Here is a 23,080-nt window from a genome sequence, read left to right as displayed (position 1 = left end):
TGAGAATATATGACTTGCAAATATTTTCTCATTCTGTGAGTTGCCTTTTCATTCTATTGATAGCGTCCTTTGATTTTTTTTTTTTAAATGAAGGTTTTCTGTACTTTTGGTGTCTTGTCCAAAAATACGATTGACAGATCCTTATGAAGTTTTATGAAGCTTTCCTCCTATGTTTTTTTCTAAGAGTTTTATTTATAGTTTTAGCTCTTCTGTTTAGGTTTTTAATCTATTTTGAGTCAATTTTTGTGTATGGTGATAGGTACAGGTCCAACTTGATTTATCTGCATTTGAATATTCAGTTTTTGCAGCACCGTTTGTTGAAGACTGTCCTTTTTCCATTGAATGGTCTTGCTGTTCTTGTAAAAAAATAATAATAATTATTTGCCTTTATATTGTGAAGATTTATTTCTGGGTTCTTCTGTTCTGTTGCTCTAAATGTCATTGTGCTGGTACTACACTGTTCTTTACTTTTTTTTTTTTCCCCCCTTAGGGTTTAATCGGAAAATTTTCTAACTTTTTGAGAAATTATGCTAGTTAGCATAGTGATATTTTTATAATGTTTATTATGAAAATGTTCCAACAGATGAAAGTAGAGGAAATAATATAATGAATGTACAGTCAGGTATTTACCTTCCCAAGGACTTCCCAGGCAGGCCAGTGGTCAGGACTCGAAGCTTCCACTGCAGGGGCACAGATTCAATCCCTAGTCAGAAACTAAGATCCTACATGCTGCATGGCATGGCCAAAAAAAAATTACTCACATTCCCCAAGCTCTCCTATGCTTTTTATCTGATTGATTGTATTATTTTAAAACAAATTTCTGTCTTTAAAGATTACTGTTAATGATAAAAACTTTTTTGGGAGAATGAAACCACAGTCTCATTGTTCTAAGATAAACAGATTCATTACTCTTTTTATTAGTGGTTATGTTGAATCAGGATGTAGACAGGTCCTCTATAGTCAAGGTCATATATACTTGTTTTTTTTACCCAACAGCATATCTCCAGGCTCTCCTCCCTTGCTTTGGTTGTACTGTTTATTTTTTGTTTGTTTGTTTTCTAAAGAAGTAGGCTGTTTGTTCTGGAGAATTTCACATTTTCTGAACTTGGTTTATTGCATTTTCCTTTTCAAGTTGTAACATCTTTTGTCAGTGATATTTTTTATGAACTGCTGATAGGTTTGCTCAGATTTGGTTTCCATTTTGTCGGGTCGGAGTGTTGCTGAGGTTGTGCTGTGTGCTTTCTGTTTCGCCCGTGGTGCTGGGTGGCCCCCATTCAGTTCTGTCACATGGACCAGGGGGTTTCTATAGTGTGTCCGCTGTACAGTCCTCTAGCAAGCTTGCCCTCAACTGGTAGCACGGGGCACAATTTGCACAGGAAAGACACGATCCTAGCACGATTCACCATCACCCCCAGCCAACCTTAACCGCGTTTTGTAATAGTAAGTGGAGTCCTAATGCTTCCAAAGGTGACTAATGAAGTTTTCTCTTTCTTTTGAAGCACCATTATTAACTCATTGAATTTTATTGGTTTTATGTTTATTAACTTTTTAGCTTTTATTTTTTCCTAATATGTACATTTAAAGATAGAAATGGCTTCAAAAATATACTTAGCTATATGTCACAAGTGTTGATTTGCAGTGTTTTCATTATTGTTTGTTTCAGTTTTCTGATTCCCACAGTCATTTTTTTCCTGGGAATTTTGGATGACTTAGATATAATGACAGCATAATTTCAAATGTAGGGATTTTAATTTTTTGTTACTTGTTTTATTTATTTATTTATTTATTGCCACACCATACAGCTTACAGGATCTTAGTTCCCTGACCAGGGATTGAACCCAGGGCCTTGACAGTGAACATACAGAGTCCTAACCACTGGATTACCAGGGAATTCCCTTAGCTGTTTTTAACTTAACTGCATTGTAGTCATTTTACATGCTCTGTAACTTGACTTATTTGAAAATTTTCAAGTTTGCTTGATGCTTGATATATGGCCAGACTTACTATTCATCCTATCACATTGTGTTTTTGTTTTCAAATTTTTCTGTATCCTTATTGAATTTTTGTTTGTGGTGGTAGTTATAGTAAGATGTATGTTAATTTCTTATTGTGTTTGTGGATTTGTCTATTTCACCTTGTAGTTCTTTCACACAATTTGTTCTAGTCCTTTTATCTATTGATCTATTGATTCATTGATTTTGGTTTCTGTATACACAGAGTCATTTTTTACAGGTCAGAACTGTAGAAATAATGAGGAAGTAACACTTATACGCAAAGCTGATTTAGAGAACCACAATAAAGATGGAGGCTTCTGGACTGTGATTGATGGAAAAGTGTATGATATAAAGGACTTCCAGACGCAGTCATTAACAGGAAATAGTATTCTTGGTAAGGCGTTGCTTTTTTACTTTATGGATAAAGGTTGTGAATGTGTCATTTTAAGTAGACTGTCTAATTTGGTTTAAAATGATCAGTTTAGTAACTGCTCCAGGTCTCATACATTTTAGTCTATCAGTGACTTTCTATCACAGCAAATTCAGACATATTTAAAGAATTTCTTATAATTATGCAGTTTTTGTTCCAACACTTGTTGGAACTTGTTCCAGGTTCTGAGTTGACTCAGACAGCCCTGGCAGAGGGTGAGAGATCATATTACTTTGGAGTTAACCTGCACAGTCTATTTCCTGTTTGTATAATAAATGGCTAGGCAAACTGTACTGAAGTCATGTTACTTTTGCCTGTTTTATTTCAGCTCAGTTTGTAGGGGAAGACCCAGTGGTGGCTTTGGAAGCTGCTTTGCAGTTTGAAGACACACGGGAATCAATGCATGCTTTCTGTGTTGGTCAGTATCTGGAGGTGAGGCTGTGTGTGTGGTGAGCAAGGTGGACATCAGTGGGGACCCTCTCTGGATATTTCTGATAAGTTTTTACCCTGAAGTATTGATAGCTGGATCTTTGGAGGAAGGGGTCATTAAATGAAAAGCAAAGATCTTGTAGAGATTTTTTTTAATAAGCCAATTTGCATTTATTCCTGTTAAGATTTATGATGTACTGATCTTGAAAAACTATTTTAAAATTGTTAATTTGTAAGAAATACAAACCCTGATCCACACACAAACACAAAAAAGTTAACTTTTTATCTTTACAATTTTATTGTAATTCTGTGTAGAAATTTGGAAGGACTTACCATCTTAATAGGTATTTTTGGGGAGTAGCTATTTCATAGCATAGTGTTTTAGAATAGAAATATGCCCATTCTATATATTCATAAGCATTGGGATTTATATGTTGAGGTTGACTTTCCAGATGTGGAATAGAAGTGACCAAATGTATTAATTTATGCCTCAAGGGTAATGTTCAAAGGATCTTATGAAGGGAAAAATTAATTTTGTTTATAAGTTGTCACATGACTGGCAGCGTTTAAGATTATTTTCATTTGAACCCTTTCTGTTTTACCTTCTGTCTGACTTCCTCAGGAATTTTCTAGTTAAGTCGTTTATCATTGCTTTGGATTGTCTACCAGTAGACCTATGCGTACTGTCTGCTCTCAGTTATTAAAATCTTCTGTTATTGTGGGGCGGCCTGAGCTCACTATTATAGGACATAGTCTTTATTATGGCAGTATATCTTGTTTAAGGATAAAAGCTGTTGGAATTCTTGATTGAATGTTGTTAATTAACTCTATTTTCATTTCATACTGATAATGAAATTTATCTTTCCCAGCCTGACCAAGAAGTTGTTACCATACCAGATTTGGGAAGTCTGTCTTCACCTCTTATAGACACTGAAAGGAATCTGGGCCTGCTCCTTGGATTACACGCTTCCTATTTAGCTATGAGCACACCACTGTCTCCAGTTGAGGTCGAATGTGCCAGTAAGAAAAATTTTGTTTTCTGTTAACAGATTAGCAGGTTAGTTTAGCTGGAGCTGTAAATGCCGTTAAGGATAGTGAAGAAGAATGAGCACAGTTGTTGATGAGGAAATGTAAGGATAGTGAGACTAAACCAGTTCATAGAAATAGCTGTGAGTGGCTTTCATTTGTGTGATCTGTGGCATCAAAGGAAGCAAGCTGACAGGTGTGTAGGAAGGTTGAGCCTATGTGTGGTCTCACTTCCACACCCTCTAACAGATTGGCTCAGCTCCCTGCTGCCTAGAAATCTACATGTTGTGCATTGATGATTCCTTGGGACAGTGTTCTGTTTGAGGATTGTGTTTTTACCAGACTCCAATCCAGTGTATTTTGGAATGGCAACGTTCGTAACCACCTAGAGTATTACATTTGCTCCATATCCCATATGATACATTTGAATGACTCTTCACATATTTGTGTATTTCTCCATTGACTATCCAGTGCATATCTCTTGAGTAATTTCTCATGGAAGTTACCATGTTAGGCACTGAGGATGTAAGCAGGTATAGAATTAGATGCACCCTGCTCTTGCCTGGAAAATCCCATGGACAGAGGAGCCTGGTAGGCTCTGGTCCATGGGGTCGCAAAGAGTCGGACATGACTGGGCAACTTCGCTTTCACTTTTCACTTTCATTTATTGGAGAAGGAAATGGCAACCCACTCCCACCGGGGTCCAGCCCCCGCAGGATCCAGGGAAACCTGAAGGAGGAATGGTGTCGGTGATTGCGATTGATTTAGAGAGAGAGATAGATAAGAATGTTGTAGATAAGAAAATAGAGGCGAGAAAGAGGCTGATATTCCTTGGTTTACAATAAAACTTCAAGACAAGAAGTTTGCCCTGTTCACGGAGGCCACAGGTGCCCTCCCGGTCTCCCGAGGGAGAGAAGACGCAGAACATCTTCCCGTTCAGGTCTTAGAAATCCGGGCAGATAAGTGAATGCAGGGAGCCCCTATGCTCCAAGGGATCAGCCTGAAAAAAAGAGGGAGAAGGAGAGAGGGAGAGAGAAAAAAGATAGGAGAAAAAACACTGGGTGACCAAGCTGCTTTGGTGAGCGAGGCCCAAAAGCTTTATTTTTCAAAAGGTACTTTTATACCTTGCCTTATACATAGAGGGAAATGAAAGATGCATGGTCATACAGAGTCAGCCCAAACATTCCAGCAGTTTTGCCCTTACCAAAACCAGGATTTTTCTGCATACCTTTTTCACAAATGATGTTGTGTACAGTATCTTCTGGCCTTGGAGGCCTGTGAACATTTTATGACCCTCTTTTGATAAAGGCTGCTCAACCAGAAAACTTACTTTCCCTCAAAGTGTTTTTTCTTTATGTTTCTAATCTATGTCAGTCTCAGAAAATACCAAACAGAGTTACGTTTTTCACAGAGCAAGGGTGCAGTGAGTTACAAGAAAGAACCAATTAGCTCAAAAGTCTGATATGGTTAAATTCAAGGCTATACTTATTTTTCTTGTATTCTCACTATGTTAACTAATGCATTCCCAGGTGCACAGTGGATAAGAGATATGGGAACTTAACAACAAGCATTGGCCCAATAATGAAATCCTACACCAGCACTAGCACTACTCTAATAACTTTTAACTCTTTCAAAGGCTCTATGTTTTAGGCTTTCCGTGCCTCTCACAGTTGGGAGGCTGTAAATAATCACATGCATAGCTGTAAGAGTCTGGATATACCTGCCGAGCAAGCTAGAATGCTAACAGAGGGGGTTTGATTTGAAATATTCCTCTCATGTCCAAAAGACTTATTAGCTATAGCCCTAGCCCCCTGTTAATGTCAGAGGAGTCGATAAAAGTCATGAAATAGTAAAACAGACAGATTCTGGTTTTGGGGTAGATGCTCGAGAAAGCCTAGGGAGCCCCTTGAGTTCTGAAGCCTTGCTTAACAGTCCTCTTCCATATGAACTTTGTCATGGGTGGGATCTCCCGTGGTGGCTCCCGGCACACTCCAGTGTTCTTGCCTGGAGAATCCCAGGGACGGGGGAGCCTGGTGGGCTGCCGTCTATGGGGTCACACAGAGTCGGACACGACTGAAGTAACTTAGCAGCAGCAGCAGCCCTTAGTTTGGAGAAGGAAATGGCAACCCACTCCAGTATTCTTGCCTGGAGAATCCTGGGGACAGAGGAGCCTGGTGGGCTGCTGTCTATGGGGTCGCACAGAGTTGGACGTGACTGAAGCAACTTAGCAGCAGCAGCAGCAGCTGCCCTTAGTAACTTCCTGTACCTAGACATCATAAACAGGTCAGGTTGGATGGTGGTAGAAGATAAAATGGAATCATTTATAAGTGGTTTGGGAGGTGAGGAGTGGGTGGAGGGAAAGATTTCATGGAGGTGGAACTATCGTGAAATTGGAGTCTCAGCAGACTAGGTGTGTGAGGGCAACACTGAGAAAATCAGCTTTGGGCTGGTGCGTGTAGAGGGTTGGGGAGAAAGCTAGTGGGCAAGGATTGCCATGGTGCCTACTCATCCTGCCTTCTGGACAAACCTTTGATGCAGGTGCTGTACACTTTGCTGCCCCAGAGCGTCTAAGATGGTTATCTTGTCTTCTCCCAAATCAGCTAGGAGCTGCAAGGTGTCAGAGTAGAGGGGAGCAGTAGGTACTGTGGGCTTGTGGTGTGGGAGTCTTTCCATTCTAGCACATCAGAAGCCACCACTGGAGCAGAGAGACAAGAGGGAGTTCTAAATGGAGAGGTTCAGGGAAGGTCTGGTCACAATTGTGTTTTGGAAGAATTAATGTGGCACTTCGGAGAATGCGCTGAACACTTGCATATCTAAGTTTCCAGTAAAAGAACATTGAGTGAACCCAGATTTGAATGCTTGGGTTTTGGAGAAATACTCTGATAGCACAAGTTACTGACAAAAAAAAATCTGGAGTTACAAAAGCTGATTCTTTTAGGTGAATCTCAGTTTAGTCATCATAGCAGTTATATGAGTATTCCCATTGGCACTGGTAGAGGACTTGCTCTTATGGTGCTTGGCCTGTGCATCACACAGGTCTCCTTTACAGCATACTGGATCTCAGGTTTCCAAGCATCCATCCCTTACTTAAGTTCTTGTCTTTTATGTTCAGTAGTCTCTCATTATTATTATTTGATTAATGCTCTCAGTACAGTCACTCAGTTGTGTCCGACTCTTTGCGACCCCATGGACTGCAGCATGCCAGGCTTTCTTGTCCATCACCAACTCCCAGAGCTTGCTCTAGCTCATGTCCATTAAGTTGGTGATGCCATCCAACCATCTCATCCTCTGTTGCCCCTTCTCCTCCTGCCTTCAGTTTTTCCCAGCATCAGGGTCTTTTCCAGTGAGTCAGTTCTTTGCATCAGGTGGCCAGAGTATTAGAGCTTCAGCTTCAGCATCGGTCCTTCCAATGAATATTCGGAACTAATTTCCTTCAGGATTGATTGATTTGAGCTCCTTGCAGTCTAAGGGGCTCTCAAGAGTCTTCTCCAACACCACAGTTCAAAAGCATCAATTCTTTGATGCTCAGCTTTGTTTATGGTCCAACTCTTACATCCACACATGACTACTGGAAAAGCCATAGCTTTGAATAGATGGGCCTTTGTCAACAAATTAATCACAAACTGCTTTTTAATATGCTGTCTAGGTTGGTCGTAGCTTTTCTTCTAAGGAGCAAGCGTCTTACAATTTCATGGCTGCAAGTCACCATCTGCAGTGATTTTGGAGTCCCCCGAAATAGTCTGTCACTGTTTCCATTGTTTCCCCATCTATTTGCCATGACGTGATGGGACCAGATTCCATGATCTTTGTTATTTGAATGTTGAGTTTAAGCCAGCTTTTTCATTCTACTCTTTCACTTTACTCAAGGGGCTCTTTATTTCCTCTTCACTTTCTGCCATAAGGGTGGTGTCATCTGCGTATCTGAGGTTATTGATATTTCTCCCGGCAATCTTGATTCCAGCTTGTGGTTCATCCAGCTTGGCATTTTGCATGATGTGCTCTGTATATAAGTTAAATAAGCAGGGTGACAGTATACAGCCTTGACGTACTCCTTTCCCAATTTGGAACTAGTCTTTTGATTAATGCTTTAGGGAGATGTATTACCCTGAACATGTTTTTCTCTTGGAACCTTTCACATGTGCTGTTCTCCTACCTGGATGCTCAGTGTCATGGTCTTCATCCAGATCATAAAAAAATTCTGTATCAGCCCTTCAAATAATGGGGTGTTTGCTTCTGCACATTGCCACTATAGACTTTGTAGCGTATAGTTATGCCAGCTGAAGTTGGGGATTACTTGTGTAAGTGGTGTCTCATTTTCTTTTCCCTGTTAGAAACAGACTCAGTTCACATGGCAGCTGTGAAACTGGACAGCTCTGTACTTGAGCAGGTAGCCAGTAAATGTTGGACTGGAACTATTATTTTGGGTTCTGATTCCATACTTAAGATGTGTTGAGTAACTGGAAGGTGTTACCTTTTTTCAGGTAGACATAGGAATTATAAGCCATTCTATGTAAATATGTTAGATGAGACTTTCATATGAGTGATCCTGAATTTTACCTCCTAAATGAAGTACTTAGTTTTCTTTTTCCTCTAGCGTTTATTTCTGAATGGTGCACTCAGATTTTGTTTTAACATTTGTATATGCACTCTCTAGAGTGGCTTCAGTCATCCATCTTCTCCGGTGGCCTGCAGACTAGCCAGATCCACTACAGCTACAATGAGGAGAAAGATGAGGACCACTGTAGCTCTCCTGGGGGCACTCCTGCCAGCAAGTCCCGGCTCTGCTCCCACAGACAGGCCCTGGGGGACCATGCCCAGGCATTCCTGCAAGCCATCGCTGACAATAACATTCAGGATCACAATGTGAAGGTGAGTGAGGCCTTCCCACACTGTGCCTTCTGTTTACCTTAGGACTTTGACTTGTGAAGAGCTTAGCACAGACTTTGTTGGCATCTTATTTGGAGGGCTCTTAAGAGGCTTGGTTCACTTCGGTGTCCAGTGAAGTTTTAGAAGCATCGCTGATCACAAGTGCATCAGAAGTTGCAGCACTTAGAATTTATGACGATGTTGCAAGGTTGGCTCTGAAGTTACCTCCAGCTGTTTCTGTTGCAGGACTTTCTGTGTCAGATTGAAAGATACTGTAGGCAGTGCCACTTGACCACACCCATCACCTTTCCCCCTGAGCATCCTGTGGAGGAAGTTGGCCGCTTACTGTTATGTTGCCTCTTAAAACATGAAGATTTAGGTACGAATCTCAGTATTTTAGCTGTACTATAGATCTTTCAACTGACATATTTCACAGTCATAACTAATCTTCACTTTATCTTAAATATCTTTCACAGGTCACGTGGCATTATCTTTAGTTCATGCAGGTACGCTTGGTATTGAGCAAGTAAAGCATAGAACATTGCCTAAATCAGTGGTGGATGTTTGTAGAGTTGTTTATCAAGCAAAATGCTCACTCATTAAGGTAAGTAGATTTTGATTCTCTTTCTTCTGTGCTTTGTGGACAGTTGGTGGGGTATTGTTGTTAAGTTGTCCTTTCGTATTTAACTTTGTAGACTCATCAAGAACAGGGCCGTTCTTACAAGGAGGTCTGTGCCCCAGTCATTGAACGATTGAGGTTCCTCTTTAATGAACTGAGACCTGCAGTTTGTAATGACCTCTCTATAATGTCCAAATTTAAACTGTTAAGTTCTTTGCCCCGTTGGAAGAGGATAGCTCAGAAGATAATTCGAGAACGAAGGAAGAAGAGAGGTAAGAAGGTAAAGGGTGTAGGGGGATGCTTTCACCTGTGTCCCCCTCCTGTCTGTTGGCTGTTGCTCACCACATGGGCATTTTCACAACTGCTATAATGCTTTTATGTGTATTTATGATTAAGTATACAAATACTGCTTATTTTACCAAGACATGAGATAATGTTGCAGCTTTGGGACTGAATGTGTTGTGATTTGGTAACTAGTACACTGATGCTGAAAAATACTGTGAACTTTATTAAATTGATGGGGACGGTGAAGTGTTTTTTAAATCAGTTGTCCTGGTAATGAGATATGGAAAGATTTAATCTTTCCGGTGGCAATTACTCTTGCCATTCTTGTGAATAAATGTCTTTATTTGGAAATATTGAATATTCTGAAGCATGGAGGATTGTTATAAAAGGAACCAAAAGAGTTACTGCCATTTTCAGGAAGCAGCTGTGTAGGGATAGAAAAAAGAGTTTTTGTATTAACCTAAATTTGTGTGAAAATACATTAAAAAAACTTTATAATTTGGTCATTTGTGATTATAAACAAACCTACCAAGATATCTGATTATACTCTTATGAATTATATTGATTTATGCCCAGATCAGCCTTTTAAGGAATATTAATTAGTGAGTTTTTGATGGATATTGCAAACAATAATGTGATGGAAGACTATTTTAGAAGCCATCCTGAATTGATTGTTCCTGGGCTTGGACCATAGCTTATCTGGATCCTGGAAATGCTTTGAATTAGGACATAGGGCAAGAGCACTTCTGAGACCCCTTTAACCCAGGAGGCCTGGAGACTCAGGAGATAGCATCTCAGCTGGAAGGAGAACGGGCCCATCCCCATGTGGCTGTTGCCTCCCTGGACTCTGAGCTCACATGGTCACCTCTTAAAATGTCTTAATGTGGGTTATATATTTACTTGCAATTTTAAAATAATTAATATTACTGGTCCTGTGCTGATTTTGATGATTCACTGGTAGGGTACTACAGGGCTCAGAAGAGCTATTGTACTCTTGGTTATTACTGTGAAAAAGGACAGAGGAAGATTAGCAAAAATTGACACATGGAGGAAATTCCAGAGGAAACCGGGCCCAGGCTTTCTTCCAGTGTTCCCTCTAGTGAACCACAGAGTCCTGCTTGGTTCTCTCAGCAGTGACATGTGATAAAGCTATCTGTCAGGAATGCTTGCCTGAACCTTGGTGTCCAGGGTTGTTGTTGACTGTCAGTCACATGGCCATGTGGGGCTTGCATGATTTCTTTCAGCTGCCCAGACTCCATCCAGAGTAGAACAGTTGACGTAAGTCACAAACTCTCTGTTCACACTGGTTGAGGTGGTCCTATGCCTGAGGCACACTCTTCTCAGTGAGGGTGTGTCCAGGTTTCACAGCTCAATTCATAGGAGCTGGGGAAGGGCCAGTGCAGGTGATACAGGCCTTTCTTGGGGATTTGCAGGGTTTGAGCAACACAGACGTGGTATGTTAGTGTTTTATTGTGTTGTCTGTTATTTATATTATAAAGTAGAAGAATTAGACTAAAAGCCTTGAAGAGTACCAAAAGTATAGAAGCAACACCACATATTAAATTGCAAATTCAACGGAAATTTCTCGCATTTAAAAGACTAACTTAAGGGACTTCCTTGGTGGCTAGGAGGTTAAGAATCTGCCTCCCAACACAGGGGATGCAGGTTTGATACCTGGTCAGGGAACTGAGATTCCACATGCTGTGGGGAAGCTAAGCCCGTGAGCCACAGCAACTGAGCCCCTACATTCTAGGGCCTATGCTCCACAAAAAAAAGTGCACGCACTACAACTCGTGGAAGCCTGCACGTGGCAAGAAAGAGTCCAAGAGCTGCAATGAAGACCCAGCACAGCCAAAAAAAAAAGACTAAACATAGCCAAAAGACAAAAAATGACTAACATAGCCAAAGGCATCTAATTGATTCAGTTGTACCCTGGTGACAGAACCAATATACTAGTTCAGAGTGGGCAGATTAGGATCTGTTGACAAATGCAGCCTGCCATTTACTGTATACTGCCCATGAGCTAATGCTGGGTTTTCCATTTATGTTATTTTATAAAAAACAAAGAAGAACGTGACACATGAAAATTATGTGAAGTTTAAATAACAGCATTCACAAGTAAAGTTGGCTGCTTTCATGCTGCAGCAGTAGAGTATTTGCAGTAGATTGAATAGCCTGCAAAGACTAAAATATTCACTCTATTCACTCTCTGTCCCTTCATGAAAAAGTTTGTCAGCCTCTGGGCTTCTCGTTCTTTAGGGCTTCTCTCCATTGTAACATTGTCACTATCTTTCTGTCCCTGACATGCAGTAGCAGGGAGTTATCATTGAATGTCATGTGAGAATAATTATGATAGTTGAGGATGCCTTGGACTGCAAGGAGATCCAACCAGTCCATTCACAAGGAGATCAGCCCTGGGATTTTTTTGGAAGGAATGATACTAAAGCTGAAACTCCAGTACTTTGGCCACCTCATGCGAAGAGTTGACTCATTGGAAAAGTGATGCTGGGAGGGATTGGGGATAGGGGGAGAAGGGGACAACAGAGGATGAGATGGCTGGATGGCATCACTGACTCGATGGATGTGAATCTGAGTGAACTCCGGGAGTTGGTGATGGACAGGGAGGCCTGGCGTGCTGCGATTCATGGGGTCGCAAACAGTCGGACACGACTGAGCGACTGAACTTACTTTTTGTAATTTGAGCACTTGACAATGATATTTACATGTTTCTTTGAAAACAATATTCATATCCTCTGCCTTCACGCAAATTTAAACATTTCTTAATGTAAAATCATGTTTAAGGATTTTTGTAATGAATGGTGTTTTTAAACATAGTTCCTAAGAAGCCAGAATCTACTGATGAAGAAGAAAAAATTGGAAATGGAGAGAGTGATTTAGAAGAAGCTTGCATTTTGCCTCACAGTCCTATAAATGTGGACAAAAGACCCATTACAATTAAATCACCCAAGGTGAAGTATTTTTTTGTGATTCTAAGACTGGCTATGTAGAAGCACAACACACTGGAAGGGCATCTACAAGTATTATTGCTTTGTTTTTGAATATGAGTAGAGACTATGCTAGTTACCAACAGCATGAATAACTGCCCCAGTGATGCTTAAATGCACTTGACTTATGGTGCCCTGGTCAAATCAATAGCTGGAGGAGTGTTTTCTTTTACTCTTAGCTGTATACTGTGTCATTATTTGTTCACCATTTTACTCATTCATTCATTTATTCACTCATTCATTGAATGTATCCTTTGCTCCAAAAACTGTTAACATGGATGATAATTTAACTTTGTCAAATTAGCCAATTCCAAAGTACCTAAGTATACAGATTATACATTGATTTATAAGACTGTTTATTATATGATTGTTTTTATCATTAGTTCCTAAATTTAAAATATGTTACCAATTTAAACCTAGTGACATTTATTTATATTTTCTTTGAGTAATTGTTTTAGAGCACATCTTAATATGAATAAGGTTAACTGATGGTGAAAATGGTTTTCATTTGTCAGGATAAATGGCAGCCACTGTTGAGTACAGTTACAGGTGTTCACAAATACAAATGGTTGAAGCAGAATGTTCAGGGTTTGTATCCTCAGTCTGCACTCCTCAGTACAATAGCTGAATTTGCCCTTAAAGAAGAGCCAGTGGATGTGGAAAAAATGAGAAAGTGCCTACTAAAACAGGTAAATTTGCTAAGACCATTCTTCTCTGTCTTGGATAATACATAAACACTTAACAGTATGTATTGATTTTTTTCGCAGTTGGAGAGAGCAGAAGTTCGCCTGGAAGGGATAGATACAATTTTAAAACTGGCAGCCAAAAATTTCTTACTTCCATCTGTGCAGTATGCTATGTTCTGTGGATGGCAAAGACTTATTCCAGAAGGGATTGATATAGGGTAAAACTTTATAATATTTTTTTCTTAATTAAGGGAAGCTGTGACAACAGAGCATTGTTTTATTGAAGTTAAAAGTCTGGTAATATTCTGAGTAAAATTCTTCATCTTTGTTTGAAGGGAACCGCTTACCGATTGTTTAAAGGATGTTGATTTGATCCCACCTTTTAATCGGATGCTGCTTGAAGTAACTTTTGGCAAGCTGTATACTTGGGCTGTTCAGAATATTCGAAATGTTTTGATAGATGCAAATGCCAAATTTAAAGAACTTGGTGAGTTAAAAATCTGGTGGTTAAAAGGCTATACTAAAATTGCTATTGATGTTAATGATGATATCAGCATTATTTCTTAGTTTGTCTCTTAATTATATATTCTGGAAACTCTGAAATGCTAATTTTTGCTTTGAAGACTTTCATGACTTTGTACATTAGAATGATAATCTAAGCTGCTTTAAACTTTCTCATATTCTAAACTTTAGAATTTGACAGAAGATATAATATTGTACTATCCTAATACAAAGCTTTTATATTTTAACATTTTTAAGTGTATCACACAGTATACCTTAAAATGTATTTTTTATTAGTACATAATCTCCTTAATGGTTTAAGCATCTATAGAGAAGAGGGAGAAGTGGTTTTGTGGAAGACAAGTGAAGTCTCTCTTTTGTAATTGACATGAAAGGAGTGAGTCACTAGGGATATTTAGAGGAGCAGAGTTACAAGTTTTGTAGATAGATGGAGACAGCTACATGTGAAGTGATGGTGGTATGATTATTGCAGAGTAATATGGAACTGCCCAATGTCCACACTCTGTGGATATCTGATGAAAAAGACAGAGTTACCGTAAAAAATTGCTAATGCTTTCTGCTTTGTGTATGTTTTTGGATCAATGCACAAGAAACTTATTTGAGTGCCAATGCCTTTTAGGTATCCAGCCTGTCCCCTTGCAAACCATTACAAATGAGAACCCATCAGGACCAAGCCTGGGGACGACCCCACAAGCTCGCTTTCTCCTGGTAATGCTCAGTATGCTCACCCTGCAGCACGGTGCCCACAATCTGAGCCTTCTGCTGAATTCTGGCACACTTGCTCTTACACAGACAGCACTTCGTCTCATTGGTGGGTTGGCATTGCCCTAAGTCACCTGTGAAAATTCAATGGTTTGTCTTGATCTCTCTTTCTATAAAATTTTTTTTTTTGGTGGATAAGTACAAATAACATAAAATTTACCATTCTAAGTAATTTTATAATTCATTGTCAGTAATCACATCCACAATGTTGTGCAAGCATTAATGCTGTTGTCCATAACTGTTTATCACCTGAAATGCAAACACATGTCCATTTACCAGTGACTCCTGACTTCCCACTCCCCTAATTATTGGCAGTAGCAAATTTGCTTTCTATCTTTGTGGAGTTACTTGTTTGGATATTTCATACAAATGAAATCATACAAACAAATTTCAGCCCTTTGTATCTGGCTTATTTAGCATGCATTAATATCAGTGCTTCATTTCTTTTTATGGCTAATAAATATTATATGAATATACTGTGTTTTATTCATCCTTTGATGGATATTGGCTTATATCTACCTTTTGGCCATGCTAAATAGTATTGCTAGGAAATATGTGTACAGGCTTTTCTTTGCAAACTTGTTACCAGTCCCTTTGTTATATACATAGGAGTAGAATTGCAGGGTTATATGGTATTCCTATGTTCAGCTTGCTGAGAAATTGCTAAACTATTCCACAGCACTATATCATTTTACATTTTCACCCGCAGTGGGCCAAGAGTTGCAGCTTCTCCATGTCCTTGCCAACTCAAGTTATTTTCTGATTTTTTTTTTAATTTAGGCTACTCAAGTTGGTGTGAAGTGATAATTTCATTATGATTTATTTTATGCTTCTCTAATATTGAGTGTCCTTTCATGGATCTCAGCCTTGTGGTGAAGGGTCTTGCATAACTCAGTGATGGGATGAGCCATGCTGTGCAGGGCCACCCAGAATGCCACAGTGAAGAGTACTGACAGAATGTGGTCCACTGGAGGAGGGAATAGGGAACCACGGCAGTGTTCTTGCCTGGAGAACCCCATGGACAGTATGAAAAGGCAAAAAGATAACACAGCAGAAGATGAGCTCCCCAGGTTGGAAGGTATCCAGTATGCTCCTGGGGAAGAGATGAAAGCAGTTACTAATAGCTCCAGAAAGAGTTGGAAGGTATCCAGTATGCTCCTGGGGAAGAGAGGAAAGCAGTTACTAATAGCTCCAGAAAGAATGAAGCACCTAGGGAGAAGTGAAAACAATGCTCAGGTGTGGAGTGTCTGGTGGTGAAAGTAAAGTCGATGCTGTAAAGAACAGTATTGCATAGGAACCTGGAATGTTAGGTCCTTGAATCACGGTAAGTTGGACGTGGTGAAGCAAGGGATGGCAAGAATGAACATTGACATCTTAGCAATCAGTGAGCGAAAATGGATGGGAATGGGTGAATTTATCAGGTGACCATTATGTCTACTATTGTGGCCAAGAATCCCTTAAAAGAAATGAAGTGGCCTTCATAGAAGGCTATGAAAGAGCCTGAAACGCAGTGTTTGGGCACAATCTCAAAAACGACAGAATGATCTTGATTCATTTCCAAGGCAAACCTTTAAGCATCATAATAATAATTCAAGTCTATGCCCCAACCACTGATGCTGAAGAAGCTGAAGTTGACCAGTTTTGTGAAGACCTGTGGTGTTGGAGAAGACTCTTGAGAGTCCCTTGGACTGCAAGGAGATCCAACCAGTTCATTCTGAAGGAGATCAGTCCTAGGTGTTCTTTGGAAGGACTGCTGTGGAAGCTGAAACTCCTTGGCCACCTGATGTGAAGAGTTGACTCATTGGAAAAGACCCTAATGCTGGGAGGGATTGGGGGCAGGAGGAGAAGGGGACGACAGAGGATGAGATGGCTGGATGGCATCACGGACTCGATGGACGTGAGTCTGAGTGAACTCCGGGAGTTAGTGATGGACAGGGAGGCCTGGCTTGCTGTGATTCATGGGGTCGCAAAGAGTCGGACACGACTGAGCGACTGAACTGAACTGATGACGCATTCTTGAACTAACACCAAAAAGTGATGTCCATAGGGGATTGGAACACAAAAACGGGAAGTGAAGATATACTGAGAATAACAGGCAAATATGGCCTTGGAGTTTTGTCAAGAGAATACACTGGTCATAATAAACACCCTTTTCCCAACAACCTAAGAGACAACTTCACACATGGACATCATCAGATGGTCAATACTGAAATCAGATTGATTATGTTCTTTGTAGCCAAGATGGAGAAGCTCTATACAGTCAGTAAAAACAAGACTCGGAGCTGACTGTGGCTCAGATCATGAGTTCTGTGAAGCAAAATTCAGGCTTAAATTGAAGAAAGTAGGGAAAACCACTAGGCCATTCAGTTATGACCTAAATCAAATCCCTTAATGATTGTATGGTGGTGGTGACAAGTAGATTCGAGGGATTAGATCTGGTAGACAGAGTGCCTGAAGAACTATGAACAGAGGTACATAACATTGTACAGGAGGCAGTGACCAAAACCATCCCAAAGAAAAAGAAATGCAGAAGGGTGGTTGTCTGAGGAGGCTTTACAAATAGCTGTGAAAAGAAGTGAAAGGCAAGGGAGAAAGGGAAAGATACATCCAACTGAATGCAGAGTTCCACAGACTAGCAAGGCTTTATTAAATGAACAGTGCAAAGAAATGGAGGAAAGCAACAGAATGGGAAAAGACATATCTCTTCCAGAAAGTTGGAGATATATATCAAAGGAACATTTCATACAAGGATGGGTATGATAAAGGACAGAAAGGACACGGACTTAACAGAAGCAGAAGAAGAGATTGGAAAGAAGAGGTGGCATGAATACACAGAGGTATACAATGAAGGTATTAGTGACTGGCATAACCAGGATGGTGTTTTCACTCACCTGGAGCAATACATCCTGGTGTGTGAAGTCAAGTGGGCTTTAGGAAGCATTACTATAAACAAAACAAGAGGAGGTGATGGAAATCCAGCTGAGCTATGTAAATTCCTAAAAGATGATGTTGTCAAAGTGCTGCAGTCAGTGTGTCAGCAAATTTAGAAAATTCAATGGCCACAGGACTGGAAAAGGTCAGTTTTTACTCCAATCCCAAAGAAGAAGCAATGCCAACAGATATTCAAACTACTGTACTGTTGCACTCATTTTGCATATTGGTAAGAAAGAAAGAAACAAAGTGAAGTTGCTCAGTTGTGTGCGACTGTTTGCAACCCCATGGATTGAGTGTAGCCTACCAGGCTTCAGTGGGTTGCCATTTCCTTCCCCAGGAGATCTTCCCGACTCAGGGATTGAACTTGTGTCTCCTGCATTGTAGGCACACGCTTTACTATCTGAGCCACCAGGGAAGTCCATTACCAGGACTTCAACCAAGAACTTCCATATGTACAAGCTGGGTTTCAAGAGGCAGAGGAAGCAGAGATCAGATTGCCAACATTCGTTGGATCATGGTGAGAGCAAGGGAGTTCCAGAAAACAATTCTGCTTCATTGCTAAAATCTTTGACTGTGGACAAATTCTTAAAGAGATGGGAATACCAAACCACCTTACCTTTCTCCTGAGAAGTCTGTAAGTGTGTCAAGAAGAAAAAGTTAGAAGTGGACATGGAACAATGGATTGGTTCAAAATTGATAGAAGAGTATGACAAGGCTGTGTATGCTGTCATTCTGCTTATTTAACTTTCTTGTAGAGTACATCATGTGAAATACTGAGTTGGAGGAATCAAAGATTGCTGGGAGAAATATCAATAATCTCAGATACACAGATGATGCCGCTCTAATGGCAGGAAGTGAAGAGGAACTAAAGAGCCTCTTGATGAGGGTGAAAGAGCAGAGGGAAAAAGCTGGCTTGAAACTCAACATTAAAAAAAAAAATAAGGTCATGGCATCTGGTCCTATCACTTCATGGCAAATAGAAGGGGAAAAAGTAGAAGCAGTGATCAATTTTATTGGGCTCAAAAATCACTGTGAATGGTGACTGTAGCCATTAAATTAGAAGATTCTTTCTCCTTGGAAGGAAAGCTATGAGAAAACTAGAGAGCATATTTTAAAGCAGAAATGTCACTTTGCCAACAAACTTCCTGTAATAATGTACAGATGTGAGAGTTGGACCATAATGAAGGCTGAGTGCCAAAGAATTGTTGCTTTCAAATTCTGTGGTGCTGAAGAAGACTCTGGAGAGTCCCTTGGACTGCAAGGAGATCAAACCAGTAAATCCTAAAGGAAATGAACCCTGAATATTCATTTGAAGGACTGATACTGAAACTTCATACTTTGGCCACCTGATGCAACCAGCCAACTCATTGGAAAAGACCCTGATGCAGGGAAAGATTGAAGGCAAAAGGAGATAGGGCGGTAGAGGATGAGATGGTTAGATAGCATCACTGACTCAGTGGACATTAATTTGAGCAAACTCTGGGAGATAGTGGAGGATAGAGGAGCCTGGCATGCTACAGTCCGTAGGGTTACAAACAGGCAGACATAACTTAGACTGGTAAAGTCTAAGTTATTTGTTGCTGTTTGTGGCCAAACAACAACAATAGTGAATGACATTAGTCTCTGTACCCATGCTTCTTGGCCATTTGTATATCTAGGAGATAATGTCTATTCAGGTCCTTTGCTCATTTAAAAATTCAGTTGTGTGTGTTGAGTAGTAGAGGTCCTTTGAAATTCTGTATACTAGACTGTTAACAGTGATATGATTGGAGGACATTTTTTTTTCATTCTGGATTTTGTTTTCCTTTGGTTTACAGAAATTATAAAATGTCTAATTTATCTATTAGTATTATTATTCTTCTGTTGCTTGTGCTTTTGATGTTATGTCTAAGAAATCATTGCCAAATCCAAGATCATGAGGATTACCCATTACATTTTCTTCATTAAGTCTTGTATTTAGTTTTATGATCCACTTTAAGATGATTTTTTTAATATGATGTGAGATGAGGGTTCACTTTATTAATTTTTTGGTTATCCAGTCTTTTCAATATCATTTTTTGGAAAGACTATTCTCAAATTTTTAGTACCCCTGTCAAAAATCATTTTGACTGTAGCTATTTAAGTTTATTTCTAGAATCTCAGTTTTGTTTGTGTTGTCCTATGTGTGTCATTACGCTAATCCCACATTGTTTTGAACGCTCTGATAAAAGCTTTGTGGTAAGTTTTAAAATTGACAGGTATGTCTTTCAACTTTTTCTTTCTCATGATTATTTTAGTTATTTCTAGTCCCTTGCATTTCCATATGACTTCCAGGTCTGGCTTTTCCCTGTTTGCTAAAAGGCCATTGAAATTTTCAAGGATTGTATTGAATCTGTAGGTACTTTTGGAGAGTACTTCCCTCTTAACAATATTAAGTCTTTTATTCCGTGAATATGAGATTATTTTATATTTGTTTAGGTCTTCTTTCATTTCTTTGAGCAATATTTTATAGATTTTTGTTGTTGTTATCAGGGTAATGCTGGCCTCATTGAGTAAATTAGCGAGTAGTTCTCTCTTGTTCTGTCTTTGAAAGAGTTAGAATTGGTGTTGGTTCTTCTTTAGTGTTTGGTAGTCTTTACCAGTAAAAAGAGATGTATGTGATGTAAGAAATGGATGTGATGCCATCCAGCCATCGCATATTGTTCACTGTTGATTCTGTTGTTCTGTTTATCTCTGTTCTGATGTTTGTTATTTCCTTTCTGCTACCTTTAGGTTTACTTAGGTCTTACTTTTCTAGTTCCTCCAGGTATAGTTAAGTTGTTCAGTTGTTTTGAGATCTTAAGTATGCGTTCATAGACTTAAATTTCCTCCTTAGTAAGCCGAATGGTCCTGGTTTTGTAGTTGTTGTTGAGAGGTCTTATTTGCCTTTGGCTGTGCTGGTCTCTGTTGCTGCTTGGTCCTTTCTCTAGTTCTGGGTAGCAAGGGCTCCTCTCCAGTTGCTGTGTGGGGACTTCTAGTTGCAGAGCACAGGCCCTAGGCATGTGGTCTTCAGTAGTGGCGGCACATGGGCTCAACAGCAGCAGCCCCTAGGCACAGAAGTTGTGGTGCACAGGCTTGATTGTTCTGAGGCATGTGGAATCTTTCCTGGTCAGGAGTTGAACCCATGTCTCCTGAGTTGGCAGGCAGATTCTGTTCCACTGACCAACCAGGGAAGCCTCTCAGTCTGTTGAGAGGTTTTTGATTAGTGATTCAATGTCTTTACTTGTTTTAGGTCTGTTCACATATTCTACTCGAGTCAGGTCAGGTAATTCTGTGTTTCTAGGAATCTATCCATTTCCTCTAGGTTAGATAATTTATTAGTGTTCAGTTCGTAGTGCTCTCATAATTCTTTTTATTTCTGTAGGATTAGTAGCAATCTTCCCACTTTTCGTTTCTGGTTTTATTTATTTGTATCTTCATTTTTCTTGGTTAATGTGCTTAAAGTTTGTCAGTTTTGTTGACATTTTTCAAAAAAAGTCTGCTTTTGTTGATTCTGTTGTTCTATTTATTTCTGTTCTAATGTCTGTTATTTCCCTTCTGCTACCTTTAGGCTTACTTACTTCTTATTTTTCTAGTTCCTCCAGGTATAGTTAAGTTGTTTAGTTGTTTTGAGATCTTAAGTATGCATTTATAGATTTGAATTTCCTCCTTAGTACTGTTTTTGCTGCGTCTCTTAAGCTTTGCTACGTCTCTTAAGCTTTGCTACATTGTGTTTTTGTTTTCATTTGTTTCAAAGTATTACTTTTTGTTGTGGTTTTTCTTTCTTTGTCCTGTTAAGTCTTCACATACTTATGACATTCCTAGCTTTTGTTATAATTTCTAGTTTCATTCCACTGTGATCAGAGAATATAATTTATATGATTTTAGTTTATTTCAGTTTATCATTCTGTGACCTAAAATACTACCTCTCCTGGAGGGTGTTCCCTGTGAACACTTGAGAAGAGTATGTTTTCTGCTGGTTTTGTATAGAATGTCCCTTCATGTCTGGTAAATCTGATTCATTTATAATGTTCTTTGCTGAAATTTTTAGATACTGCAGGGCCAGTGTTCTAAATCCAAATGAAAGAGCAAAGCTGTCCTAAGCAGTTCGATTTTGCTAGTCTTTGTGCCCACAGGACCCATTCAGAAATATGCACCAGACTCTGAGTCGGCATCTGATATCCGTGGACCTCATTAGCAACTAAAAATTGCTTTTAAAAATCTTAAAAATATATCACCATCTAAAGTTGCCTCTATTTTCTTGTTGTCTCCCCTTTTTTTCCAGAGACTCCAATAGGTAAAAGTCAGAGCACAAGCTATTAATTTTGGGGGCTTCCTCTGTTAACAGTACTGACTGTGAAAAGCCAGGGAGCTGTGTCCAATGAATACATATCTATCTTTGTTGCTTTCTCTAATCAAGGTGATTCTCTTTCATATGAGAAATCATTAGTATACAATATTTTATATTAATTTTTCTGTATATATCCACATACGATAGCCACAAAATACAAATCACTTAAAAAAAGATTCTCCTTTTTTCCTTATTGCAAAATGTATTCAAACCCTTAGCAGCAAATTCAGTGTTTACAGTGTTAGCATTATAGCTGCCTGGGGAGGTACCAGCTAGATGGAGCCCCCTCCCCTTTTTGGGCCTCACAGAGGCACTCCCAGGTTGAGAAAAAGACTATTTTCCTTCCAGTTTATTTAAAGCTTTACTCCTGAGCTGGGAATTGAACAATTTTTTTTTTCCTCCTCTTGGAGGAGAGCAGAACACAAACTTTAAATTTTTCACCCAACCAAGCCCATCTTTGGGAATGTTTGGGGCCCTTTTCTGTCCTAGAGAGAGAGAACAAAAACCCCAGGGTTACCAGGGGTGTGCATATCCCTCCCTCAGGCCAGGGTGCTGGCTCCTGGGGTTACATTTCCTGTTTCGAATACATTGGTAAATTTTACTTCTCACAGATTACAGCTCAGCTTCTATTTTAAACTGTGAGTGGTTCCATGGCCGCCAGGGACCAAATTTTCATCATGTTCTACTCCTTCATTTTCTCTTGTACCAGGCAATGGTTTTGCAATATTTGGGTGAGTCCACATTGTTCTAGAAAATCCTGTTGCTGCCACCCCTGTGTCAGGGTTCCCAAGACCACCTCCAGTTTTAATAATTTGCTCGCAGGCCTCACAAGATTCCAGATATAGTCATACTTTGGGCTAAAGTTTGTTACAGTGAAAGAGTAGGAAGCAGAATCAGCCATGGCACATAGGTAAAGTGTGAGAGAGACCGGACGCAAATCCTCTCCTGGTGGAAACACAGAGTGCACTTAGTTCCCCTAGCAAAGAGTTGTGACCACACATGTGAAGTGTTGTCTTTACATGCAAAGTATGGAGACTTGGTGCCCTGGGCTTTCACGGGGCAGGTCATGTAGGCATTTCTGCCTGGCACTTGAGTAAGCTTCAGACCCCCCAGAAAGAAGCAGATTTTAGCAGAGACCATGTTGTTTGTGCAGTGTAGGCACAGGAATGGCTTC

The 23,080-nt window shown here is 39.8% G+C and overlaps 1 protein-coding gene across 1 annotated transcript in view; it reads left to right on the top strand.

The window, feature by feature from the left end:
- HERC2 (HECT and RLD domain containing E3 ubiquitin protein ligase 2) overlaps positions 1 to 23,080 on the top strand; it is a 243,661-nt gene that overhangs the window by 96,892 nt on the left and 123,689 nt on the right. The window contains exons 25-36 of the mRNA XM_052636055.1: positions 2,218 to 2,388; positions 2,753 to 2,856; positions 3,723 to 3,873; positions 8,534 to 8,748; positions 8,992 to 9,124; positions 9,222 to 9,349; positions 9,441 to 9,636; positions 12,485 to 12,618; positions 13,170 to 13,343; positions 13,422 to 13,558; positions 13,676 to 13,827; positions 14,482 to 14,673. Of these exons, the coding sequence (XP_052492015.1) occupies positions 2,218 to 2,388; positions 2,753 to 2,856; positions 3,723 to 3,873; positions 8,534 to 8,748; positions 8,992 to 9,124; positions 9,222 to 9,349; positions 9,441 to 9,636; positions 12,485 to 12,618; positions 13,170 to 13,343; positions 13,422 to 13,558; positions 13,676 to 13,827; positions 14,482 to 14,673 (1,887 nt within the window). The remainder of the gene's footprint in view (positions 1 to 2,217; positions 2,389 to 2,752; positions 2,857 to 3,722; positions 3,874 to 8,533; positions 8,749 to 8,991; positions 9,125 to 9,221; positions 9,350 to 9,440; positions 9,637 to 12,484; positions 12,619 to 13,169; positions 13,344 to 13,421; positions 13,559 to 13,675; positions 13,828 to 14,481; positions 14,674 to 23,080) is intronic.

Source organism: Budorcas taxicolor, chromosome 2 (assembly GCF_023091745.1).
Source record: "Budorcas taxicolor isolate Tak-1 chromosome 2, Takin1.1, whole genome shotgun sequence".
Lineage (NCBI taxonomy): Eukaryota > Metazoa > Chordata > Mammalia > Artiodactyla > Bovidae > Budorcas > Budorcas taxicolor.
This window is presented reverse-complemented; position numbering and strand designations above follow the sequence as displayed.